At 48.3% G+C, this 22693-nt stretch overlaps 2 protein-coding genes across 5 annotated transcripts in view; one reads left to right on the top strand and one right to left on the bottom strand.

The window, feature by feature from the left end:
* Nucleotides 1-4666: 4666 nt before the first annotated feature.
* NUDT2 (nudix hydrolase 2) lies at nucleotides 4667-8753 on the bottom strand. Its single transcript, XM_040421185.1, has 3 exons — nucleotides 8496-8753; nucleotides 6174-6299; nucleotides 4667-5075 (listed from the first exon to the last, which is right to left on the bottom strand). Exons 2-3 carry the CDS (start codon nucleotides 6292-6294, stop codon nucleotides 4756-4758), a joined length of 441 nt encoding a protein of 146 aa, XP_040277119.1. The 5' UTR covers nucleotides 6295-6299; nucleotides 8496-8753; the 3' UTR covers nucleotides 4667-4755.
* Nucleotides 8754-8861: 108 nt separating this feature from the next.
* The window catches only part of KIF24 (kinesin family member 24), a 42545-nt gene continuing 28713 nt past the window's right edge, over nucleotides 8862-22693 (top strand). For 3 of the 4 annotated variants that reach the window (XR_005776956.1, XM_040421184.1, XM_040421182.1), the window contains exons 1-2: nucleotides 8862-8957; nucleotides 20615-21189. Coding sequence is in view for 3 of the 4 variants with exons in the window: in XM_040421184.1 (XP_040277118.1) it covers nucleotides 20636-21189 (554 nt within the window). In the remaining variant the exon portion in view is untranslated. The remainder of the gene's footprint in view (nucleotides 8958-20614; nucleotides 21190-22693) is intronic. The other variant, XM_040421183.1, reaches the window with a different exon arrangement.

Below are 22693 nucleotides of genomic sequence, written 5' to 3'. Positions count from 1 at the left end.
TATTGAGATCCTCTGCTAGATCTCAATACCGGAATTAACAACGCAAGTGTGAAAGTAGCCTTAGGCGTATTTCTGACCCCCTTTAGTGCTTATCATGATTAAAAACATGGAACACTGAAACCACCCGACCCAGATTTCGGCTTCTCCTCCTTCTTCCAGGGTGTGTGCAGCTTAATACGCTTACATAATTAATACATAATATAAAGCAACTGGATAGATTTCGTATACGGCGTATCTCATACGATATCAAACAATCCTCAAAGACGATCGTGAACCATAGAGTAAACGTTCACTTAACTGTGGAAATGATTTTCTTAATTATAGGATAAAGAAAATCCATGATATTAAATCATCAGGAAAAATATAATGAGCGGCACACCTAATCCGATTTCCATATAACCTGCTAGTTCACAAGACATTTAATATCAAACTCAATATTTAACCCTTGAGGAACCAGTGATTTTAGCTGAAATATCCAAAAACCCTCTCTTTTATTTATTTATTTTTTACTTAAAGGGGTATTTCAATCTCAGACAATGGGGGCATATATGTCTGACAGGTGCAGGTCCCACCTCTGGGACCCGCACCTATCTCGTGAACTGAGCCGGCAAAGTGAAGGAGGGGTGCGCGCATGAGCAGCCGCCCTCCATTCATTTCCATGGGGCTGCCGAAAATAGCTGAGCGCTGGCTTTTTTTTTTCAGCAGCCCCATAGAAATGAATGGAGGGTGGTCGTGCATGTCATATGCCCCCATTGTCTGAGATAGGGGATAACCATTAGACTGGCAGGGGTCCTACCAATGGGACCCCCACCGATCACAAGAATGTTGACTCCATACCCTTCAGCGCACCCCGAAACAGCAAGTCAGGCATGTGGACTGCCACTCCATTAATCTCTATGGGGGTTCCAGAAATACCTGAGCGATATACTCATCTGACTGTGGAACTCCCATAGAGATTAATAGAGGGGCAGTGTGCATCCCCGACCCTCTGCTCCATTCACTTCAGGGACCTCCAAGGGGTATGGGGTCACTGTTCTCGTGATTAGTGGGGGACCCCCACCAATATAGGGTAATAGTTATTGAGAGGCGGATTTCAGGGCAAAATATGCTCTGAAATCCACGCATAAAAAAAATGCTGTATGAACGAACCCTAACAGTTCCCCTGACTCTTTTACATCTGCCCGTGTGTCAGTGCTCACTATAGTTCTGTCATTCTATTTATAAATCAGGCGGCTCAGGATGAACAAAACTCTTAACATGGTTTGATTCTCATCAGAGGGAAAAATCCTTTAAAATTGTTCAAAGTCCAGATAATGAATAATGGGAAGGAATATTATAAGCATTGTACAGTGTAATAATCCCAGACAGCAAGTAGATGAGCGAGCCGGGATATCAGAATTTTGTGCATCATTTTTTAAAAGTCTCTGGGAATAGGGCGTCTTTGGTGGAGGACACCTAACCCTCTCCCCTCCCCCGATGCTTGGTGCGGTTACATTCACTGGGAGTCCTGGAATAATCCGCTGATAACAGATGGTGCATTGCCATTTTTAACGTGATATTTGAGAACTGTGTATAGTGATACGTCAAGACAGGATAAGACATGAAAGAGAGAAATATCCGCCTGCTCGGGTTCATTTGTTCCTGGGATCATTTTAAGGGATCTTCCAGGTCTTAAAGGGGTTGTCTCATCACAGACAATGGGGGCATATCGCTAGGATATGCCCCCATTGTCTTATAGGTGCGGGTCCCACCACTGGGACCCGCACCTATTTCGGGAACAGAGCCCCGCAAAGTGCTGGCTGGAGGACTCCGTTCCGGCCACCACCAAGCGCGCTCCCCATAGAAGTGAATGGGAGCGCACCGCACATGACCGGCCACCGCTCCCATTTACTTCTATGGGCTCGACGGAAATAGCTGAGCCAGCGGCCCCATAGAAAATGAATGGAAGGCGGCTTCGCATGCGCAGTACGCTCTCAATCACTTTTGGGGCTCCGTTATCGATATAGGTGCAGGTCCCAACCCCCACTGTCTGTGATGAGACAATCCCTTTAAGACATTTAACGTAAAAAAATAAAAGTTGGAAATAATCTAGTACATGACAATCTTTTTCTAATAAAGCTAGAACCAGCCCTGCGCCTCACATGGATCCAAAGATCTCCCCCTTCATTGCTCCAACTCTTCTGCTAGATTTATTTCATGGTGGCAGCTCAGGTGGTGGGAGTGTCCTTCCTGCTGCTGCTCTCTCCCTATCACAGCTCAAAGGGCATGTTCTTTCTACTGCAGCTCTCATCCTGTAACTGTCACAGCTTCTTACAGGAGAAACAGCTGATGACAAGTGAAGGATGAAACTGAGCATGTGCGTCCACCTTAGTGATGTTACTGATGTGGACAGAGAAGTAAGGAAAAGAGCAGACAGTAGGTGGCCATGCTAAATTTTTAATTCAATACAATTACAAAAGTATTCACATCAAAGTACTGGTTTGACAACCCCTTTAAAATAAAATAATAAGTACCACACAAGATAATGGTGACTTATTGCTGAAATATGCAATTTCCAGTGCACGCAATGGAAAGTCTGTGACTATAAGAAAGCATTACAGTCACATGACTGCATGATATATGGGTATGGCGCCACAGCCTACATCACTTCAAACGCTCCCAATGATGGGCACAGGGCACCAATATGCTTATCAATGCAAAGTAGACAATGACTTTTTAAAACTAACTAAAAATGCCTGAATACAAAAACATGGCTGCCAGAAACAGCGCCACACCTACCTACAGGTTGTGTCTGGTATTGCATCTCATCTCCACTGAAGTGAATGGAGCTGAGCAGTAATAACACACACAATGTCTGGACAAATGTGGCGCTGTTTTTTGTAAGAAGCAGCCATCCTGGACAACCCCTATAAAAACTCTTCTACTACACGGCACGTCTAACAGTTTTTTCCGAACAGACAGTAAATCATTGAAAAAAGCAAAAAAAAAAGTTTAAAGGGGTATATCCCAGCTTATAATGTTACAGCATCTAACTTGGGAATTCCATAACATCATCACCAGGGGGTCCAACCTCGATCATGAGAATGAAGGGACAGAGGCTCATTCAAGTGAATGGGGCTGGGTTGTAGCTCCCTGCACAGCGAGTGGCCAGGAGCATTGGCTTGCAGGAAAATCTGGAATGAGCAGAAGCAATTAAAGGGGTTATCCAATATAATAAACAGCCCCCCCATGTGCCGGGCCCCTCACAGGGAATATACTTACCCCGCTCCTGGTCCCCGCACCGCCGCTGCTGCTTCTCCCTGTACACGGATAAAAACATCCGGTGTCGGTGGGGAGCAGCCAATGGCAGACGGGGACGAGCCTCCCTAGAGTTACCCATGATGCTAGGGAGGCTCGTCACCGTCTGTCATTGGCTGCTCCCCACCGACACCGCATGTTTTCATCCGTTTACAGGGAGAAGCAGCAGCGGCGGCGCGGGGAGCGGGGTAAGTATATTCCCTGTGAGGGGCCCGGCAAATTGGGGGGGGGCTGTTTATGATACTGGATAACCCCTTTTAAGGGGTTTTCTGGGATTTTCATGGTGATGGCCTATCCTCAGGGTAGGTCATCAATATGAGATCAGCGTGGGGTCCAATTCGCGACACCCCGGCTGATCAGGTGCTTGAGGAAGCCGCGCAGCATCCTTGCAAGCAGAGCGCTGTCCATGTGATAGTGGCTGGGTTTGGTATTGCATTCAAGTGAAAAGGGACTGAGCTGCGCCTAGTCCATGTGTCCGATGAATGAGAAATCACATCGCCTGGGAAGAGGCCTAAGAACGGAGCACCGCAGCCTCCTCATACAGCTGCAGTGGATAGGCCATCGAAATGCCGGAAAACCCATTTAACTGGCTGTCAGACGCCCACCAATCAGTCCTGGTGATATGCCGCCCTTTAAAGGGGTTGTGCCACGTTTTAAACGTCATAATACAATCAAGGGGTGAATGGGGGTCCTGTGTGGCTGAGCATTTGCGCTGCACAGGCAGAGTACTACACTTGTCTTTTCTTTAAAGGGGTTATACCATGATTAATAAAAAAAAAAGAAAATCAGACATATACAATCTACCTACCTAACAAAGCTAGAACCACCCCTGTACGTCACATGGGTCCGGAGATCTCTCCAGTCATTGCTCCAATTCTGCTGCTAGAATTATTTCAAGCTGGCACCTTAGGGGGCGTCTCCCTTCTCAGAAGGCGTGTCCTGCCCGCTACAGCTAGGGGCAGTTGAAGGATGGAACGGAGCATGTGCTTCCATTTCAGGGAGCTGGACAGAAAAATTTGAAAAAAAGCAAACAGCAGGTGGCGCTATAGAGATAGATTTCTGTGAAAAACTGAATACATTACATGCAGTTACACAAGCATTCAGATCCAGGGGCTGGTGGGAAAACTGTAGAACATTTTCTGTGGGACAAACCCTTTAGCAGTCCTATAGAGATGAATACAGCCACAGTGCACATGGTCGACCACTGCGCCATTTATATGGGGAGACACAGGACCCATGTTCTCACTGATTGGACCCCCCCCCCCCCCCCCATCGCCGATCCCGCTGGGACCCTACACTTCTTTGACCCCAAAAGTGTTAAAGTTTTGAAAAGCAGATTTTACAATGACCAGATATTACAATGGGCGGATTCTTCTTCTCCCTCTTTTTATTATTGTATTAGTGTAAAAATACAAGATAAAAAACAGGAGCAGTTGAGGTAAGACTATTAATGCAGCATCAAGGTTTGGTCGGTCCCTGCAGGAACTGATGAGCCTCCTTTAGTGTATTCTGCATGTCCTGGTAGCCGACGTAGCTACACGCCTCCTGCAGCCGCAGCCAGCGATAATCCTGGTGCTCATTCGAGAGCTTCACCTGCGCGTTTCGATCTTTTAATTCGCCCAGCCAGTAGATGACTGTCTTTGGCTTGTTGTTGACCTCGTAATTTAATTCCTTCCTGAAGCCATCCATAATATGGAACTGGCCAGGCTGCAGTCCGGCCTCCTCCTCTGTCTCACGTAACGCTGTGGTCATGTCATCTTCTCCGGGGTCAACATGGCCTGGACAAAACAAAATGGCCACAAACTTGGTTTATGTTTTTCTTTTTACTCGCCGTGGCACCTTTCCTAGTCCCCCATGAACTACAGAAACCAACTTTATACTAAGATGTATATCTGATGGGCCCTAGCCATCGAGATGGTCCCTTCTCAGATTCGGGCAGGTCGCTGGTTAGCTGATGGTCAGTTCTATGGATGAGCTGGGTCTGCCTGAGCCAGAAATGCCTTTTGTTGGCAGCTCTTCATCCAGGCTAATAAATCGGGAACCTGTGACAACCCTTAAAGGCTATGGACACCTTTGGAGACAACTTTTGAATGATTTAGATGTATTTTGGCCTAAAACATATTTTTGTAATAGGTCTTTATTGAAATTTTTGCTTTGTTTGGCATCTGCAGCTTCTGTGTTTCACAGTGTAGAGCAGCTGCAGAATATCATTCTGTGATAAATCCATCAGACCGACTATCTGACAGCTCAATCTCCAGACCTGCTCTCCTCTTCGGAATGAACTTCTGAGAGAAGCAGATTTATGACCAAACCAAAGTTCACTTTGAGCAAGAAGGCCCTGCAGGTGTCGGGCGCAAGTGGCCTCCTCTTTCTGAAACTCAAAGAGGACCTTTCACTAGAATAAAAAATGTAAACTAAGCATACAGACATGGAGAGCGGCACCCAGGGATCTCCCTGCACTTACTATTATCCCCGGGCGCCGCTCCGTTCTTTCAGTATAGGCTCCGGTATCTTCATATGTTCAGTTCAACTGGGTGGAGCCTGCCGGTGTCTCCTTCTCCCAGGCTGTAGCGCTGGCCAATCGCAGCGCTCAGCTCATAGCCTGAGAGAAAAAAAAACCCCTCTCAGGCTATGAGCTGCGCGCTGCGATTGGCCAGCACTACAGCCGGGGAGAAGGAGACGCCGGCAGGCTCCTCCCAGTTGAGCAGAAAATCTGAAGATACCGGAGCCTATACCGGGAGAACGGAGCGGCGCCCTGGGATAATAGTAAGTGCAGGGAGATCCCTGGGCGCCGCTCTCTGTGTCTGTATGCTTAGTTTAGATGTTTTATTGTAGAGAAAGGTCCTCTTTAAGGGAGACCCAGGTAAAGGTCTTACCTTTGGGAGGGGTCCAGTGATGTATTCCATAGGACGTCTGAAGGAGAAGGAACTCAATATCACTTACAGACGCCTCTGCGATTCTTCTGAAGATGATCAGACCACAGGCCCTCAACGCCATGGTCCCTGCAAGCCCAGCAAAATACCACAGATTAAAAGGAAGGAGTGGTGGGGGATGGGGGTGAGAGCAACAGATTCATTTCACTTTTGAATCACTTTTTCATAAGATATCCAGCTTTAGGGCTCATGCACACGACCGAATGGCTTTTTCAGTGTTTTGCGGTCTGTTTTTTACGAATCCGTTGTTCCGTTTTTTGTTTCCGTTGTGTTTCCATTTCATGTTCGTTTTTCCGTATGCCATATACAGTATACAGTAATTACATAGAAAAAATTGGGCTGGGCATAACATTTTCAATAGATGGTTCAGCAAAAACTGAACGGATACGGAAAACATACGGATGCATTTTCGTATGTGTTCCGTTTTTTTTGCGGACCCACTGACTTGAATGGAGCCAAGCACTGTGATTTGCGGACAAGAATAGGACATGTTCAATCTTTTCACGGTACGGAAATATGGAAATACTGAAACGGAATGCACACGGAGACACTTCCGTTTTTTTTGCTGAACCATTGAAATGAATGGTTCAGCATATGTACCGCATACTCAACTAAAAAAACGGCCAGTATACTGAACGCAAAATACTGTCGTGTGCATGAGCCCTTACGGTCCATTCACACGTCTGCAATTTCGCTCCGCATTTTGCGGAACGGAATTGCGGACCTATTCATTTCTATGGGGCAGCACGATGTGCTGTCCGGATCCGGAGTTGCGGATCCGCACTTCCAGGTCCACAATTCCGTTCCCGAAAATTGCGGACAAGAATAGGCATTTTCTTTTAAGCGCCGGCGATGTCCGTGTTTTGCGGATCCGCAAAACACACACGGACGTGTGAATGGACCCTTAGGCCTCATGCACACAAACGTTTTTTCTTTCCGTGTCTGCTCCATTTTTGTGGACCATATACGGAACCATTTATTTCAATGGGTCCGCAAAAAAAATGGAAGTTACTCCGTGTGCATTCCGTTTCCGTATGTCCGCTCCTCAAAAAAATATAACATGTCCTATTATTGTCTGCATTACGGACAAGGATAGGACTGTTCTATTAGGGGCCAGCTGTTCTGTTCCGCAAAATAAGGAATGCACACAGACATCATCCGCATTTTTTGTCGATCCGTGTTTTGCGGACCACAAAATACATACGGTCGTGTGCATGAGCCCTTAAGGGTCCATTCACACGTCAATATTTTGTAATCCGCATCCGTTCTGCAAATTTGCGGAACGGAATACAGACCCATTCATTTCAATGGCCCTGCAAAAAATGTGGACAGCACTAAGTGTGCTGTCCACATCAATTTGCAGATCCGCAAAAAAAAAAAGAAAAAAAAAGGAGCTTGTCCTACTATTGTCCGCAAAATGCGGTCCGTGGTCCCACTGTAGTCAATGGGTCCTCAAAAACATAGATGACATGCGGAATGCATCAATATGTCATCCGCATGTCGTATGCAATTGCGGATCCGTTTTCAGGAAATAGAAAAAACATGCCCCGCCCATAGACATGACATCACAGGAGATAAGAAAGAGCTGCATGGACACGGTCATGTGACCACCGCCCGGACCGGGAGATAGGAGCAATAAAGATAAGAAAAGTATATTATGAAATGACAGCTACCTTCATATATAATTACCCACCGGAAAACCCCTTTAAATAAATGCATTAGTCTCCCCATTCTAGGGTCAGTTCCACTGCACACCACATATAAGTAGACAATCCCTTTAAACAGGTAGTCTGGTCTTTGGGTAGTTCCACCTCAGACATTTCTAATAGATTTCGGACAGATAGAGTACCACTTCTGCACTATTCTACAGAAGGTGGCCCCCGCCCCCGGTCCAGCCTAGTGAGGGGGCGCCACGTCCAGCCGGAGAATGATTGGAGAGGTGGCTTGTTGTCAGTGAATGGAAATATTCTTTATTTACAGCCAGAGGCTTTAGGCTTGTTACAATGTGTCAGTGAAGAATCCCAGCTATTGGCCTGGAGTCCAGAACAGGAAAGACCTGGGTTCTTTACAGTAAGAGCAGTGGAACTACTTATGGAGCTTTTCTACAGGGTTTGGGAATCCCAGATGACGTCCTTGTGGGCTCAGAAAGGAATGTTGTCCCTAAAACATGTCCACAGTCGCCCTAGATAATAACTGCGCCGGACAGACGTGTCTTCTATCAATCTGGGTTACTAAATTATACCCTGCCCCAGCTTCCATACGTACCCAGGCAGTGGAAATATTGCGCAAGCGTAGCCGGAAGTTGGATGTTCAGTAACGAGCTGCAGGTGTCACGTGATTTAGTTGTTCAGCGGCCATCTTGCTTGTGGGCAAAGCGAACGCCTTCCGGCCACAAACCGTTAAATCACGTCATAACACATACCAACACGGTCCAACACGGTATGTGTTATGACGTGATTTAACAGTTTGTGGCCGAAAGGCGTTCGCTCCAGTGGTGAACGGAGGAGAACGTATATGCAGAGCCCGGACCCAATAAGTTGACGGAAGTTTGGGAACGTCACGTGTGTATACTAACTTGACCACACCCCTTGAACGCTGGGATTGGTCAGTCGGGAGCGGTGTTGTCATGGAGACGAGAACAGCTGTGTTCCTACTGACGGTTGGAGGGAGAGCGGGGAAAAGAGAGCGAACGGTCACCATCCTCTCCAGATGAGAGCCGCCGGACAGGTACATGCCCCGGTAATGTCTGCTGTGTGCTGCGCGGGCACTGTGTTAGCTGGGGTGTAATGTGGCATAGGGACAGGGCAACACATGTGTGGTGACTGGTAATGGAGGCACAGAGTACTGAAGGAGAGGGGGCACTGTGCTGGGGGAGAGGTGGCATTGGAGGCACTGTGCAGGGGGAGAGGAGGCATTGGAGGCACTGCTGGGGGAGAGGAGGCATTGGAGGCGCTGTGCTGGGGGAGAGGAGGCATTGGAGGCACTGTGCAGGGGGAGAGGAGGCATTGGAGGCACTGCTGGGGGAGAGGAGGCATTGGAGGCGCTGTGCTGGGGGAGAGGAGGCATTGGAGGCGCTGTGCTTGGGGAGAGGTGGCATTGGAGGCACTGTGCTTGGGGAGAGGAGGCATTGGAGGCGCTGTGCAGGGGGAGAGGAGGCATTGGAGGCGCTGTGCAGGGGGAGAGGAGGCATTGGAGGCGCTGTGCAGGGGGAGAGGAGGCGCTGTGCTGGGGGAGAGGAGGCATTGGAGGCGCTGTGCTGGGGGAGAGGAGGCATTGGAGGTGCTGTCCTGGGGGAGAGGAGGCATTGGAGGCGCTGTACAGGGGGAGAGGTGGCATTGGAGGCACTGTGCTTGGGGAGAGGTGGCATTGGAGGCACTGTGCTTGGGGAGAGGTGGCATTGGAGGCGCTGTGCAGGGGGAGAGGAGGCATTGGAGGCGCTGTGCAGGGGGAGAGGAGGCATTGGAGGCGCTGTGCAGGGGGAGAGGAGGCATTGGAGGCGCTGTGCAGGGGGAGAGGTGGCATTGGAGGCGCTGTGCAGGGGGAGAGGAGGCATTGGAGGCGCTGTGCTGGGGGAGAGGAGGCATTGGAGGCGCTGTACAGGGGGAGAGGTGGCATTGGAGGCGCTGTGCTTGGGGAGAGGTGGCATTGGAGGCACTGTGCTTGGGGAGAGGTGGCATTGGAGGCACTGTGCTTGGGGAGAGGTGGCATTGGAGGCACTGTGCTTGGGGAGAGGTGGCATTGGAGGCACTGTGCTTGGGGAGAGGTGGCATTGGAGGCACTGTGCTTGGGGAGAGGTGGCATTGGAGGCACTGTGCTTGGGGAGAGGTGGCATTGGAGGCGCTGTGCACTGTGTGCAGGGGGAGAGGTGGCATTGGAGGCGCTGTGCAGGGGGAGAGGAGGCATTGGAGGCGCTGTGCAGGGGTAGTGGAGGCATTGGAGGCGCTGTGCAGGTGGAGAGGTGGCATTGGAGGCACTGTGCAGGGGGAGAGGAGGCATTGGAGGCGCTGTGCAGGGGGAGAGGAGGCATTGGAGGCGCTGTGCTGGGGGAGAGGTGGCCTTGGACGCGCTGTGCAGGGGGAGAGGAGGCATTGGAGGAGCTGTGCAGGGGGAGAGGAGGCATTGGAGGCGCTGTGCAGGGGGTGAGGAGGCATTGGAGGCGCTGTGCAGGGGGAGAGGAGGCATTGGAGGCGCTGTGCAGGGGGAGAGGAGGCATTGGAGGCGCTGTGCAGGGGGTGAGGAGGCATTGGAGGCACTGTGCAGGGGGAGAGGAGGCATTGGAGGCACTGTGCAGGGGGAGTGGTGGCATTGGAGGCACTGTGCAGGTGGAGAGGTGGCATTGGAGGCACTGTGCAGGTGGAGAGGTGGCATTGGAGGCACTGTGGTGGGGGATAGGAGGCATTGGAGGCACTGTGGTGGGGGATAGGAGGCATTGGAGGCACTGTGCAGGTGGAGTATATATTACGTACTGTAGATATTATACTTGCGCGGCAGTTTCTGTTGAGGCTCCTTGTACATTATAGAGCCGTGTAGATGCTGTACCGCACTATAGTGCTCTGTAGAGGTGCGGTGTATGCGTTATGGCCTCTGTGTGTACTGTACATACTGTATACATCCTGGGGGACATTGCACTGGAGATTCTCTCCTGTGGTGCACAGGGATGGGAGTATGATACTAGCATCAAAGCCGGCGTGTCCGCAGCCTGGTAATTGCTAATAGGTAGGAGTTGTACGGCAGGTACCTGGCCGCGCTCTTACTCAGGGTCCTCCCTGTCATTGTGCCTCGGCCTCTGTGTGATGCTGGTGACTGGTCCACCTGTGATCACGGCCGGCCGCTGGTAAGTGGAGCCAATTGCAGCCCAGTGAGTCCAATGCAGGTGAGGGGACCTGAGCTGCAGTACCAGACACTGCCCATGGACAACTGGGGGGCAGCAAGCAGACATTTATCACTGGTCGGGAGCGCCAATGTGACGTGAAGAGGTGTTCCTACCCATAGAACAGGTGGGGACGTCCATCTGTGAAGAAACCACTTTCCAAACGCAAAGCAGAAAAAAGATTTAAAAAAAAAAAAAAATGCGACTTTATGCCCCCTGCAGACGAGCGTGAGCGGAATAGGTCCGGATGCGTTCAGTGAAATGCGTGATTTTGCAAAGTCATTCAGTTTTGTCTGCGATCGTGTTCAGTTTTTATCACGCGGGTGCAATGCGCAAAACGTGATAAAAAAACTTGTTTACAAACAACATCTCTTATCAACCATCCGTGAAAAACGCATGGCATCCGCACTTGCTTGCGGAAGTGATGCGATTTTCCCGCAGCCCATTCACTTTTAGCAGGCCAGTGTATATAACATGAATATAGAACTTGCTGCGATTTTCACACAACGCACAAGCGATGCGTGAAAAACAGCGCTCATGTGCACAGCCCCATTGAAGTGAATGGGTCCGGATTCAGTGCGGGCGCAGTGCGTTCACACATTGCACCCGCGCAGGAAAACTCGCCCGTCTGCAAGGGGCCTTATAAATAACAACTGCACACAAATCATTGCGGGTCTTCAAACAGAATTTCCGTACGGATTTTCTTTGTAGATTTCCAAATCTGCACCAAATTTCACACGTGATACTTGCCGATTTTATTGCGGATTTTGTTCCAGTTTTTCCGCGATCCCAACTATGCCATTGCAAGGTGTGAAATCGGCACAAACAATCGCCCTGCTGGGTGTCCATGAGATTTCTCCGATCTCTTTCACTTTGCTGGTTCTGTATTAGGCCTCCTGCACACGACCGTATCCGTTTTGCAGTCCGCGTGCGTTCCGCAATTATCAGTGGACTCGCCTAAAGTCCTCAGAACAGACTAGAAGAATAGGACCGCAGGCAGATGACCTCCATCCATGTGCTGTCTGTTTGTTTTTTGCAGACCAATAGAAATGAATGGGTCCGCATGCAATCCGCAGAAAATGTGAATCGGACGCGGACCAAAACTACGGTCGTCTGCATGAGGACTTGCGCAGAGGTTTTTCCGCATGTAATGTGCAGGTAGCCTTGGGCTGGGTTCACATATGACTGAAAATCCAGCGGAAAAAATAAATCCACTGTGGTTTTTGCTGTGTTTCCGCATGTATTGCATTCGTCACCCTCGAGATCCGCACCGTAAATTGGCGAGCATCATATTTCAAATTCAGAAATTCTCGTCCGCTTTGCTGGTGCTGTGCAACGCTGTGGTCTGGTCATATGAAAGTCTGCAGGTAATCAGACACGGCCTTAAAGGGGTATTCCGACAGTTATCCCCGATCCACAGGATGGGGGATAACTATCAGATCAGCGGGGACCCTGTGTACCCTGTGGAGCCCCCCCCCCCCCCCCCGAAATGGAAGGAGTGGCTGGTCGGAAAAGAAGCTGGGGCCCTCCCATAGAAATGAATGCAGCAGCGGAGCACTTTTCCAACCAGTTGCTGTGTAAATTTCAGGGGGGCTCCATGGGGTACGGAAGTCCCCGTTCTTGTAAACAGTGGGGCTCCCAGCAGTAGGACCCCCACCAATACGATAGTTATCCCTTATCTTGTGGGTAATTGATAACTTTATATAAGCGGAATACCCCTTTAGTTTTCCTAATTTCACGTACAGGTCTTTAGCACTGGCACTGCGTCCATCCAGATACCAGCCTTGCATAGTGTACCCCTCCCCCAGCCTGATTCCACACTGTGGTCATACTTGATGGCTGTCGTGCCCGGCCGGTGGGCAGGGTGGATCCAGTTGCTGCCCAGAGACAGCTGTCCCCTCTATCAGCTGTGATCTGCCCGGCTTAGCAAGTTATTATGGGAATATTGAAATAGTTCTGTGCGTTGGTAGGGAGCGGGTACCTGCGCCCTGAATTCTCTGACGAGCTGGGTGTGTCCCTGTCCTTCGCTTTCATCTCCTCTGTCACCATCCGGAGAGATCCCACATAACCTGGCTTCATATGCTTCCTCATTAATATGTGTCAGCGCTTCTCTGCCCTAAATCCAATGGGCGTTCCTCTTATTGCCTGGATCGCATTATTGACGTGTCTGTGAGCTGCACCAAGATAGTTAGAAGCTATCTGGGATTCTGCTCCATCCACGCCCCCCTCGAGATCAGCACAGTCCTCGTCTGAAATACTCTGCGATGCTGTGGGACCCTGATCACTTCCCACTTGATGAGGGCGCTCTGCTGCTGTTTAGGCTGTAACCCAAGAGAAAGTCGCCCTTTTCTCTGTTCTGTCACACCCCAGAGATGAATGACTGTTTTAATATTGATGATGCCCGGGCATGGATGGGTGACAGCTGTCAGGCGGTGTGATAAGCCGCGCAGTGAGGAGATCTGTTGTTTTAGTTTGGAGGAGTGTAAAAATACACCCTGACAATCACCCCCACCCTCCTTCCATGCTCAGGGTCTTGACCTTCAGTGGCCGGGAGCAGCTGCCAGCTGTATCTGGTAATGTACCACGTAGTGTTGAAATTGGCATCAGCAGAGGTTTCATCACTTTCAATATATAAACCATGTCACGTTCATAGTCCCCAGTGATTAATATTTAGAATCACCAATTTACTGTTTACATGTAAAAAATCATTAACATTTTGGGTCACCGTGTACGTACAATACAGTAATGGCCTGTATTGTACTCCGGAGCTGCACTCACTATTCTGTTGGTGGAGTCAGTGTACATACATTACTTATCCTGTACTGATCCTGAGTTACCTCCGGTATTATACTCCAGAGCTGCACTCACTGTTCTGCTGGTGCAGTCACAGTGTACATACATTACATTACTTATCCTGTACTGATCCTGAGTTACCTCCTGTATTATACTCCAGAGCTGCACTCACTATTCTGCTGGTGGAGTCGCTGTGTACATACATTACATTACTTATCCTGTACTGATCCTGAGTTACCTCCGGTATTATACTCCACAGCTGCACTCGCTATTCTGCTGGTGCAGTCACAGTGTACATACATTACATTACTTATCCTGTACTGATCCTGAGTTACCTCCTGTATTATACTCTGGAGCTGCACTCAATGGTGGACATTTACGCTGGTCTTAGGTGCTCCCCCTGCACTTCTGACAGGCGCAAGGACTGCCATAGATGCGCCTTATTTGTGACTAGGTGCACGCCTCGTCATAAATAAGATGATTCTTGGAGGCAGCGCAAGAGAGAAACTAAGGCTACTTTCACACTAGTGTTTTTGCTGGATCCGGCAGGGCTCAGTAAAACTCTTCCGTTACTGATAATACAACCGTCTGCATCGGAACGGATTATGCATTATGAACGGATCCGGTTGTATTATCAGTAACCTAGCCAAGACAGATCCGTCATCAACACCATTGAAAGTCGATGGGGGACGGATCCGTTTTCTATTGTGTCCGCATCCCAGGACGGAAAGCAAACTGCAGCATGCTGCTCTCCGGTATGAGAACGGTACGGAATGCATTCTGGAGCGCTCCGTTCTGTTCAGTTACGTTTTGTGCCCATTGACAATGAATGGGGACAAAACTGAAGCGTTTTTTTCCGGTATTGAGCACCTATGACGGATCTCAATACCGGAAAATAGAAACGTTAGCCTAAGGCCAGTATAAAAGTTGTTCTTGGTGAACGTGCCCCACTGCGTACACATATTACTTATTTTGAGTTATGTTACAGACATTCATATGGATAATGGTTGTGGAACCACTGTGCCAAGTAACCAGTTGGGCAAAACCTTAAGGACGTTATTCTGGCGCCTCCCTGGTATTCACCCTTTAACCCCTATTTAGAGATGTGGACTTTGCTGCAGGTTAGCAACCAGACCACTACCTCCTGGCATGTGCCCAGTGTATTTGGCAGCTGACCCACTGAGGTCAGAGACAATAATTCAGAACCTGGCAGAATACAAAACACAGAACACTGGAAGGCCTCATGCACACAACCATTGTGTGTTTTGCAGTCTGATCCGCAAAACACGGATGGCGTCCGTGTGCGTTCTGCCATTTGCGGATCGGCACGGACAGCCATTAATATAACTGCATATTTTTGTCTGCAAAACGGACAAGAATAGGACAGGTTATAATTTGTTTGCGGACCACGGAACGGAGCAACAGATGTGGAAAGCACACGGAGCGCTGTCTGCATCTTTTGCGGCCCCATTGAAGTGAATGGGTCCGCATCCAAGCCGCAAAAACTGCGGCTCGGATGCGGACAAAAACAACGGTCGTGTGCATGAGGCCGAAGACAAACGGATGAAGAACCCAGACATACAGACTTCATGGACATACAGAACTTCAGGAAATTGGACGTACTGTAGTTAGACATAGCAGATACATTCATAACATAGGCAGAGAACACACGGAACAGGATTCAGCCCGTCGCTTGGATCCAGACACATTATGTACTGGGGATGATTTATTATCCAGAAATATGCCTACTATATGCGACTTTTCCCTGCTCATGCCAGGTGTAAGAAAGGGGGCGTGGTGGGGGAGGGGAGGGGCCAGCAGCGCCATCTCATTCATCATTTTCTACGTCTGTTTTAGGAAGCTGGCGCTGGATGCGCCAAAGTTATGTGGAGGCCTGCGTCTCTTCAGAACTACAGCGGATCCACCGCCAGCTATAGGGGTTATGAGAGGTCATAGACGCCTTTTCAGGCCATTTTACTCCCTGAAAAAAGTCTAAGGCGTTCCAATATGCCTTAGACTTTTCCCCCAGATTCATTGGCGCTGTGAACGGCGCGGGCAGCGCAGCGATGCGGCCTGTTCCTGAAATAACCAATAGCACGGAGCTGTTATTGGTATAGGCGCGCGCCGGAGCTATACAGGTCCTGCAGCAGGGGAAGCCGGCGGGAGCTGGAAGGAGGAGGGGGCCGGGTCCGGAGGTTGTAAGGAGAGTGGGGTGCGCTGCCCGAGGACCCCAGGAAACATGACAGGACCGCTGGAGCGGTAAGGAGCCGCAGACTCATCTGACTGGTCCCCGGTCTGAGAGAAGAGCTGCCCCCAGGCATGTGTTCGGCCACCGGGTAGATGGGGCTGGGGGGTGGTAGAGTTGTTCTGTCCCCCTTGCTATAACCCCATAACTAGCACCCCCCTCCGGCTGTAGGATAATGAGGAGCGTAGTGCAGAATAGTTATGATGAGGACATGACCTACAGAAATACAAGAAGGGGGGACACAAAATCTAATAGGATTCCCCCCCCCCCCCCACTGGTGACCCTGCTCCCCCCTCCTCCTGTCACCCCACATGGAAGAAGCTGAACAGACTCCACCGACTACGGCTACTTTCACACTTGTGTTTAGTGCGGATCCGTCAGATAATACAACCACATGCATCCGTCCAGAACGGATCCGTTTGTATTATCTGTAACATAGCCATGACGGATCCGTCATGAACTCCATTGAAAGTCAATAGGAGATGGATCCGTTTTCTATTGTGCCAGATCGTGTCAGTGAAAACAGATCCGTCCCCATTGACTTACATTGTGTGCCAGGACGGATCCGTTTGGCTCAGTTTCGTCAAGCGGACAGCAAGACGCTGCAGGCAGCCTCCAGAGGGGAATGGAGGCTGATCGGAGGCAAACTGATACATTCTGAGCGGATCCTTTTCCATTCAGAATGCATTAGGGCAAAACTGATCTGTTTTGGACCTCTGGTGAGAGCCCTGAACGGATCTCGCAAACGGATACCAAAACGCCAGTGTGAAAGTAGCCTACAATGGGATCCGTGTCTTTTTACCGGACAAAAAACTCCTGCATACAAGGCTCTTTTGTCAGAATCTGCAACAGAGGCCCAAATGCAGATGTGAGCAAGTGCAGGCCTATGTATTATGTATCTGAATTACCGCAACTTTCGTACTCCTCCTCGGGTAAAAATACTCCTCAAAAATGGTCAGAGGAGTATTTTTACTCTTCTGCAAAAAACGTAGTGCGACCTCTGGGGGTTATTCAGACCGGCGTCTAAAACGCCGGTCTTAATAAATGACCCCCTAGGACTATGACAATGACTATGGCACGGGCAGACTCCAAACGGGACAAAGAAAGACATGGAAGGACAGACATGAGAGACGAGAAAGCTGCTCAACCAGGGAAGGTCATAGCCTTCAAGAGACATCCACTAAACTGACACGGAACTCATTAGTCGAACAGATGCATACACACACAGGAAGGGAAGGGTTAACCTTCGCAATGCAGAACTGAGGCGGCGTACAAGCGCATAGGCACAATTCACACCACAAGTAACCGGGACCAGGATATGTGATATGCGAGGCCCTAGCAAATGGCGATATTAGGAGATGGCCCTTAAAGGGGTTGTCTCACTTCTGCAAATAGTATTTATTATGTAGAGAGTTAATACCAGGCACTTACTAATGTATTGTGATTGTCCATATTGTCTCCTTTGCTGGCGGGATTTATTTTTCTATTACATTATACACAGCTCATTTTCATGGTTACGACCACCCTGCAATCCACCAGTGGTGGCCATGCTTGCACACTATAGGAAAAAGCCTATGTGCACTCCCACGGTCTCGGCCACCAGAGAGGTGGTCTGTAACCATGGAAACGAGCAGTGTATGATGTGATGGAAAAATTAATCCAACCAGCAAAGGAGACAATATGGACAATCACAATACATTAGTGCCTGGTATTAACTTTCTTTACATGATCAATGCCATTTACTGAAGTGAGACAACCCCTTTTAATTAATTGCACCCACAAGCAGCCGATACTGGTGCGGTCGGTACACTGGTACAGGAGAACACATCACCATCAGAAGAACAGAAAAAGAAAATGGATCCTTTATTTTGAGCCTCAGTTATGATCAGTTTGTGTCACTTCCGTCAGATAATTTATTTTTAATGGGAGGAAAAGTCTTTTTTTCAGGACTTTTCCTCCTGTCAAAAATAACTGATCACTAACGGAAGAGAAGGAGCTTTGAAAAATGAAGGTGGAATCTGATTGGTTGCTATGGAGAACTAAGCCAGTTTTCCTTTACACCATTTTGATAAATCTCCCCCAGTGACTCCACCAGCAGAATAGCGAGTGCAGCTGTGGAGTATAATACAGGATGTAACTCCGGATCAGTACAGGATAAGTAATGTAATGTACAGTCAGGTCCATAAATATTGGGACATCCACACAATTCTAACATTTTTGGCTCTATACACCACCACAATGGATATGAAATGAAACAAACAAGATGTGCTTTACCTGCAGACTGTCAACTTTAATTTGAGGGTATTTACATCCAAATCAGGTGAACGGTGTAGGAATTACAACAGTTTGCATATGTGCCTCCCACTTGTTAAGGAACCAAAAGTAATGGGACAGAATAATAATCATAAATCAAACTTTCACTTTCTAATACTTGGTTGCAAATCCTTTGCAGTCAATTACAGCCTGAAGTCTGGAACGCATAGACATCACCAGACGCTGGGTTTCATCCCTGGTGATGCTCTGCCAGGCCTCTACTGCAACTGTCTTCAGTTCCTGCTTGTTCTTGGGGCATTTTCCCTTCAGTTTTGTCTTCAGCAAGTGAAATGCATGCTCAATCGGATTCAGGTCAGGTGATTGACTTGGCCATTGCATAACATTCCACTTCTTTCCCTTAAAAAACTCTTTGGTTGCTTTTGCAGTATGCTTTGGGTCATTGTCCATCTGCACTGTGAAGCGCCGTCCAATGAGTTCTAAGCATTTGGCTGAATATGAGCAGATAATATTGCCCGAAACACTTCAGAATTCATCCTGCTGCTTTTGTCAGCAGTCACATAATCAATAAATACACGAGAACCAGTTCCATTGGCAGCCATACATGCCCACGCCATGACACTACCACCACCATTCTACACTGATGAGGTGGTATGCTTAGGATCATGAGCCGTTCCTTTCCTTCTCCATACTCTTCTCTTCCCATCACTCTGGTACAAGTTGATCTTGGTCTCATCTGTCCATAGGATGTTGTTCCAGAACTGTGAAGGCTTTTTTAGATGTCGTTTGGCAAACACTAATCTGGCCTTCCTGTTTTTGAGGCTCACCAATGGTTTACATCTTGTGGTGAACCCTCTGTATTCACTCTGGTGAAGTCTTCTCTTGATTGTTGACTTTGACACACATACACCTACCTCCTGGAGAGTGTTCTTGATCTGGCCAACTGTTGTGAAGGGTGTTTTCTTCACCAGGGAAAGAATTCTTCGGTCATCCACCACAGTTGTTCTCCGTGGTCTTCCGGGTCTTTTGGTGTTGCTGAGCTCACCGGTGCGTTCCTTCTTTTTAAGAATGTTCCAAACTGTTGTTTTTGCTATCTCTCTGATGGGTTTGTTGTGTTTTTTCAGCCTAATGATGGCTTGTTTCACTGATAGTGACAGCTCTTTGGATCTCATCTTGAGAGTTGACAGCAACAGATTCCAAATGCAAATAGCACACTTGAAATGAACTCTGGACCTTTTATCTGCTCATTGTAATTGGGATAATGAGGGAACAACACACACCTGGCCATGGAACAGCTGAGAAGCCAATTGTCACATTGCTTTTGGTCCCTTAACAAGTGGGAGGCACATATGCAAACTGTTGTAATTCCTACACCGTTCACCTGATTTGGATGTAAATACCCCCAAATTAAAGCTGACAGTCTTCAGATAAAGCACATCTAGTTCGTTTCATTTCAAATCCATTGTGCTGGTGTATAGAGCCAAAAATCTTTGAATTGTGTCGATGTCCCAATATTTATGGACCTGACTGTGCACAATGACTGCACCAGCAGAATAGTGAGTGCAGCTCTGGAGTATAATACAGGATGTAACTCAGGATCAGTACAGGATAAGTAATGTAATGTATGTCCCACCAGCAGAATAGTGGGTGCAGCTCTGGAGTATAATACAGCATGTAACATGGAATTTTTCCACGTGCAAAAATGACTGTAGGAAAACCATTAGACTGTCCATTGTCCTCGGACAATAACGCCCATAGTTTACATGTTGGTTCTTTAACAAATTCTGTACGTTAGCAGCAGGTCGCCTTAGGATGCATCGAAGTCCACCTCACTTTCCTGTGTTCTTTTAAAGGATATGGTCACCTTTTGGGGCATTTTTTTCAAATTATTGTATGCTTCTCATTCTGGGAAAAAAAAATTTTCTCCCCAGTTGATCTTAATTAAAAACTGTCAACAGTTTTTTTTTTTTTCTTTAGCTTCAGTTTCAATGCATTTTCAGACTAGCAGGCTGTCTGCTTCACACTGAATCTGTCAGAGAACTGCCCGGTCGGCTGAATCTTCAAGCTTGGTCTCTGAACTCCTGACAGCTCCTGAACTTTCGTCACAGCTAAATTCTTATCAAACTGGTGACAACGTTTCTAGCTATACCTCTGCTACATGTTATAATTTGTAAAAGTTTTTATGTTTTGTTACTCCATCCACAGCAGTAACCTGTCCTGGTGAAGATGGCCTCCTGTCTCCTGGAGTGCCTCTGCGAGGCTGACCTGGAGCAGTATTATCCGCACTTTGTTGCCCATGGACTCCAGAAGATTGAGGAGCTGGCAAAGGTGACCATGAGGGATTACTCCAAGCTGGGCGTTCACAGCATGGAGGACCGCAAACGCCTCTTCCAGCTGATAAAAATCATTCAGAGTGTGGCAGCTGAGGAAAGCAATGACGGCCAAACCCCTCCGCTGCAGCCCGGCTGCGTCTACCTTCAGCCTCCTGGTAACAGATCGGCCACCCGGAGACAGCTGCAATTTGACATCTCCTTCGAGACAGACAGAAACGTGTTCCCCTCCTCTCACCATGTTACTGGATTATGTGAACCAGTGCCACCTGCCGACCAGAAAACCTGCACAATGAAGGGAGAGGAGAGTCCCAACTCATCCGCCGAGGGGTCCTGCCTTAAAGCGCTGGGGGGCGCAACAGCGGGCTCCACAGATAGCGAGGGCCCCATCGTACACAGAGTGATGCACCTGTCCGGGTACAACTATGGAGTGCCACAGACCTACGTACGGTAATGAAGATAATGCCATGGTCTGTTTTTATTCTAGTTGTGTGAGACGTTTGCAAAAGTTTGTGCACCCTTTGTAAGGTGACATATTTTCCTAGTGTCAACCTCCGCAGGGAGCTCACTTAACCCTCACCTATATCGCCAAAATGGGATGTGTAATTACATGTATTAACATGTATTTTTATTGTGTTAAATAAATAAAAAAATAAAGGGGTTGTCAGGGAAAATCACGGCTGCCTTCCTCCAAAAACTTTTCCTGGGTTGTGTCTGGTACCAGTTCCAATGAAGTGAATGGACTGAGCTGCGACACCGCACCCAAATTGTGGACCGGTGAGGTGCTCATTTTGGAAGAAGGCAGCCATGTTTTTCTAATCGTAGGTAATACCTTTAACTAAATTAGGGGTGCCCAAACTTTTGCATCTGACTAGTAATCTTTATTGCTGACTTAAATGTGGTGATATTTGTTGCAATAGCTGCTGTATGAAAATGGTCCTACACATGAGATCCATCGAGCATGCATATGTTGTTTTTTTTTTTTTTTTTGGGAGGCTCTCCCCTTTATTACTGTGAATGTGTAAGGCTTGCTACTTCTACAAATTAGAATGATGTTAAGTCACCAAAAATGGCACCGAATTTATCCAACTTGCCAATATACACTGCTGGAAAATGGAAAAAAAAAACACTTGGAAAATCCAATATGATTGACAAAGTATAAACTGCTAGTGGTGCTTGGTCAATGATCGCACAACCAAGGTGGTGCCCCCTTTATTTTAGGTTCTGCAGCAGATATATGGTGAGGCCGGGTGAGTGGCATCTCCTCATGCTGTGATACAGGCTGCATGGCATGGTAATGGTCATACAGATGCTGGATGTCCTCCTGTCATTCCAACCCCTTTAACTTGGAGCCATAGTTCAGCCAAGGTGGTTGTTGACTGCTGTGCACGGGAGATCCAGTCCCAGAGATTCTCGATGGAGGAGAGATCTGATGGAGCTGGCCAGAGGAGGTACTGGATACCCTGAAGAGCACGTTGTGTGGCAGGCAGTGTGCGGGTGTTATCTTGTTGGAATACCACGTCTCCCGAGTCAAAAAAAACAACAGAAGGACTTGTTCCATTATGTCCTGGCTGGTCAATGTTCTCTCCACAAATACTAGACAGGAAAAGCCATGGTTGCTAATGGTGCCCCACATCATGACACCTGGTGTTGGACCTGTGTGTCTCCGCACTGTGTAGGACGGCAGTAGACTCTCTGCAGGCCTCCTGTGAACTTTGATGCGGCTATCAATGGCAAACCATAGTGTTCAGTGATTGAAAGCAGGTTGGCGTTGGCCACATCAGCGTTCACAGGAGGGATGCAGAGCGCCTATTGCGGAGACACACAGGACCAACGCCAGTTGTCATGATATGGGGTGTCATTAGCTACCATGGTCGTTCCATCAAGGTTATCCAGGGAGATCTTCCAGTGATGGGACCACAAGGCGTGTTTTCTTCCTGTGTGGGGTTATACT

This window comes from Bufo bufo, chromosome 2 (assembly GCF_905171765.1).
Source record: "Bufo bufo chromosome 2, aBufBuf1.1, whole genome shotgun sequence".
Classification (NCBI taxonomy): domain Eukaryota; kingdom Metazoa; phylum Chordata; class Amphibia; order Anura; family Bufonidae; genus Bufo; species Bufo bufo.
This window is presented reverse-complemented; position numbering and strand designations above follow the sequence as displayed.

Excerpts from the sequence above, each read along its gene's own strand:
- NUDT2 (XM_040421185.1), bottom strand. The coding sequence starts at position 6,294 with ATGGCGTTGAGGGCCTGTGGTCTGATCATCTTCAGAAGAATCGCAGAG. Across the intron at positions 5,076-6,173 it reads TCACTGGACCCCTCCCAAAG|GCCATGTTGACCCCGGAGAA; the intron begins GTAAGACCTTTA and ends TGTTTTGTCCAG.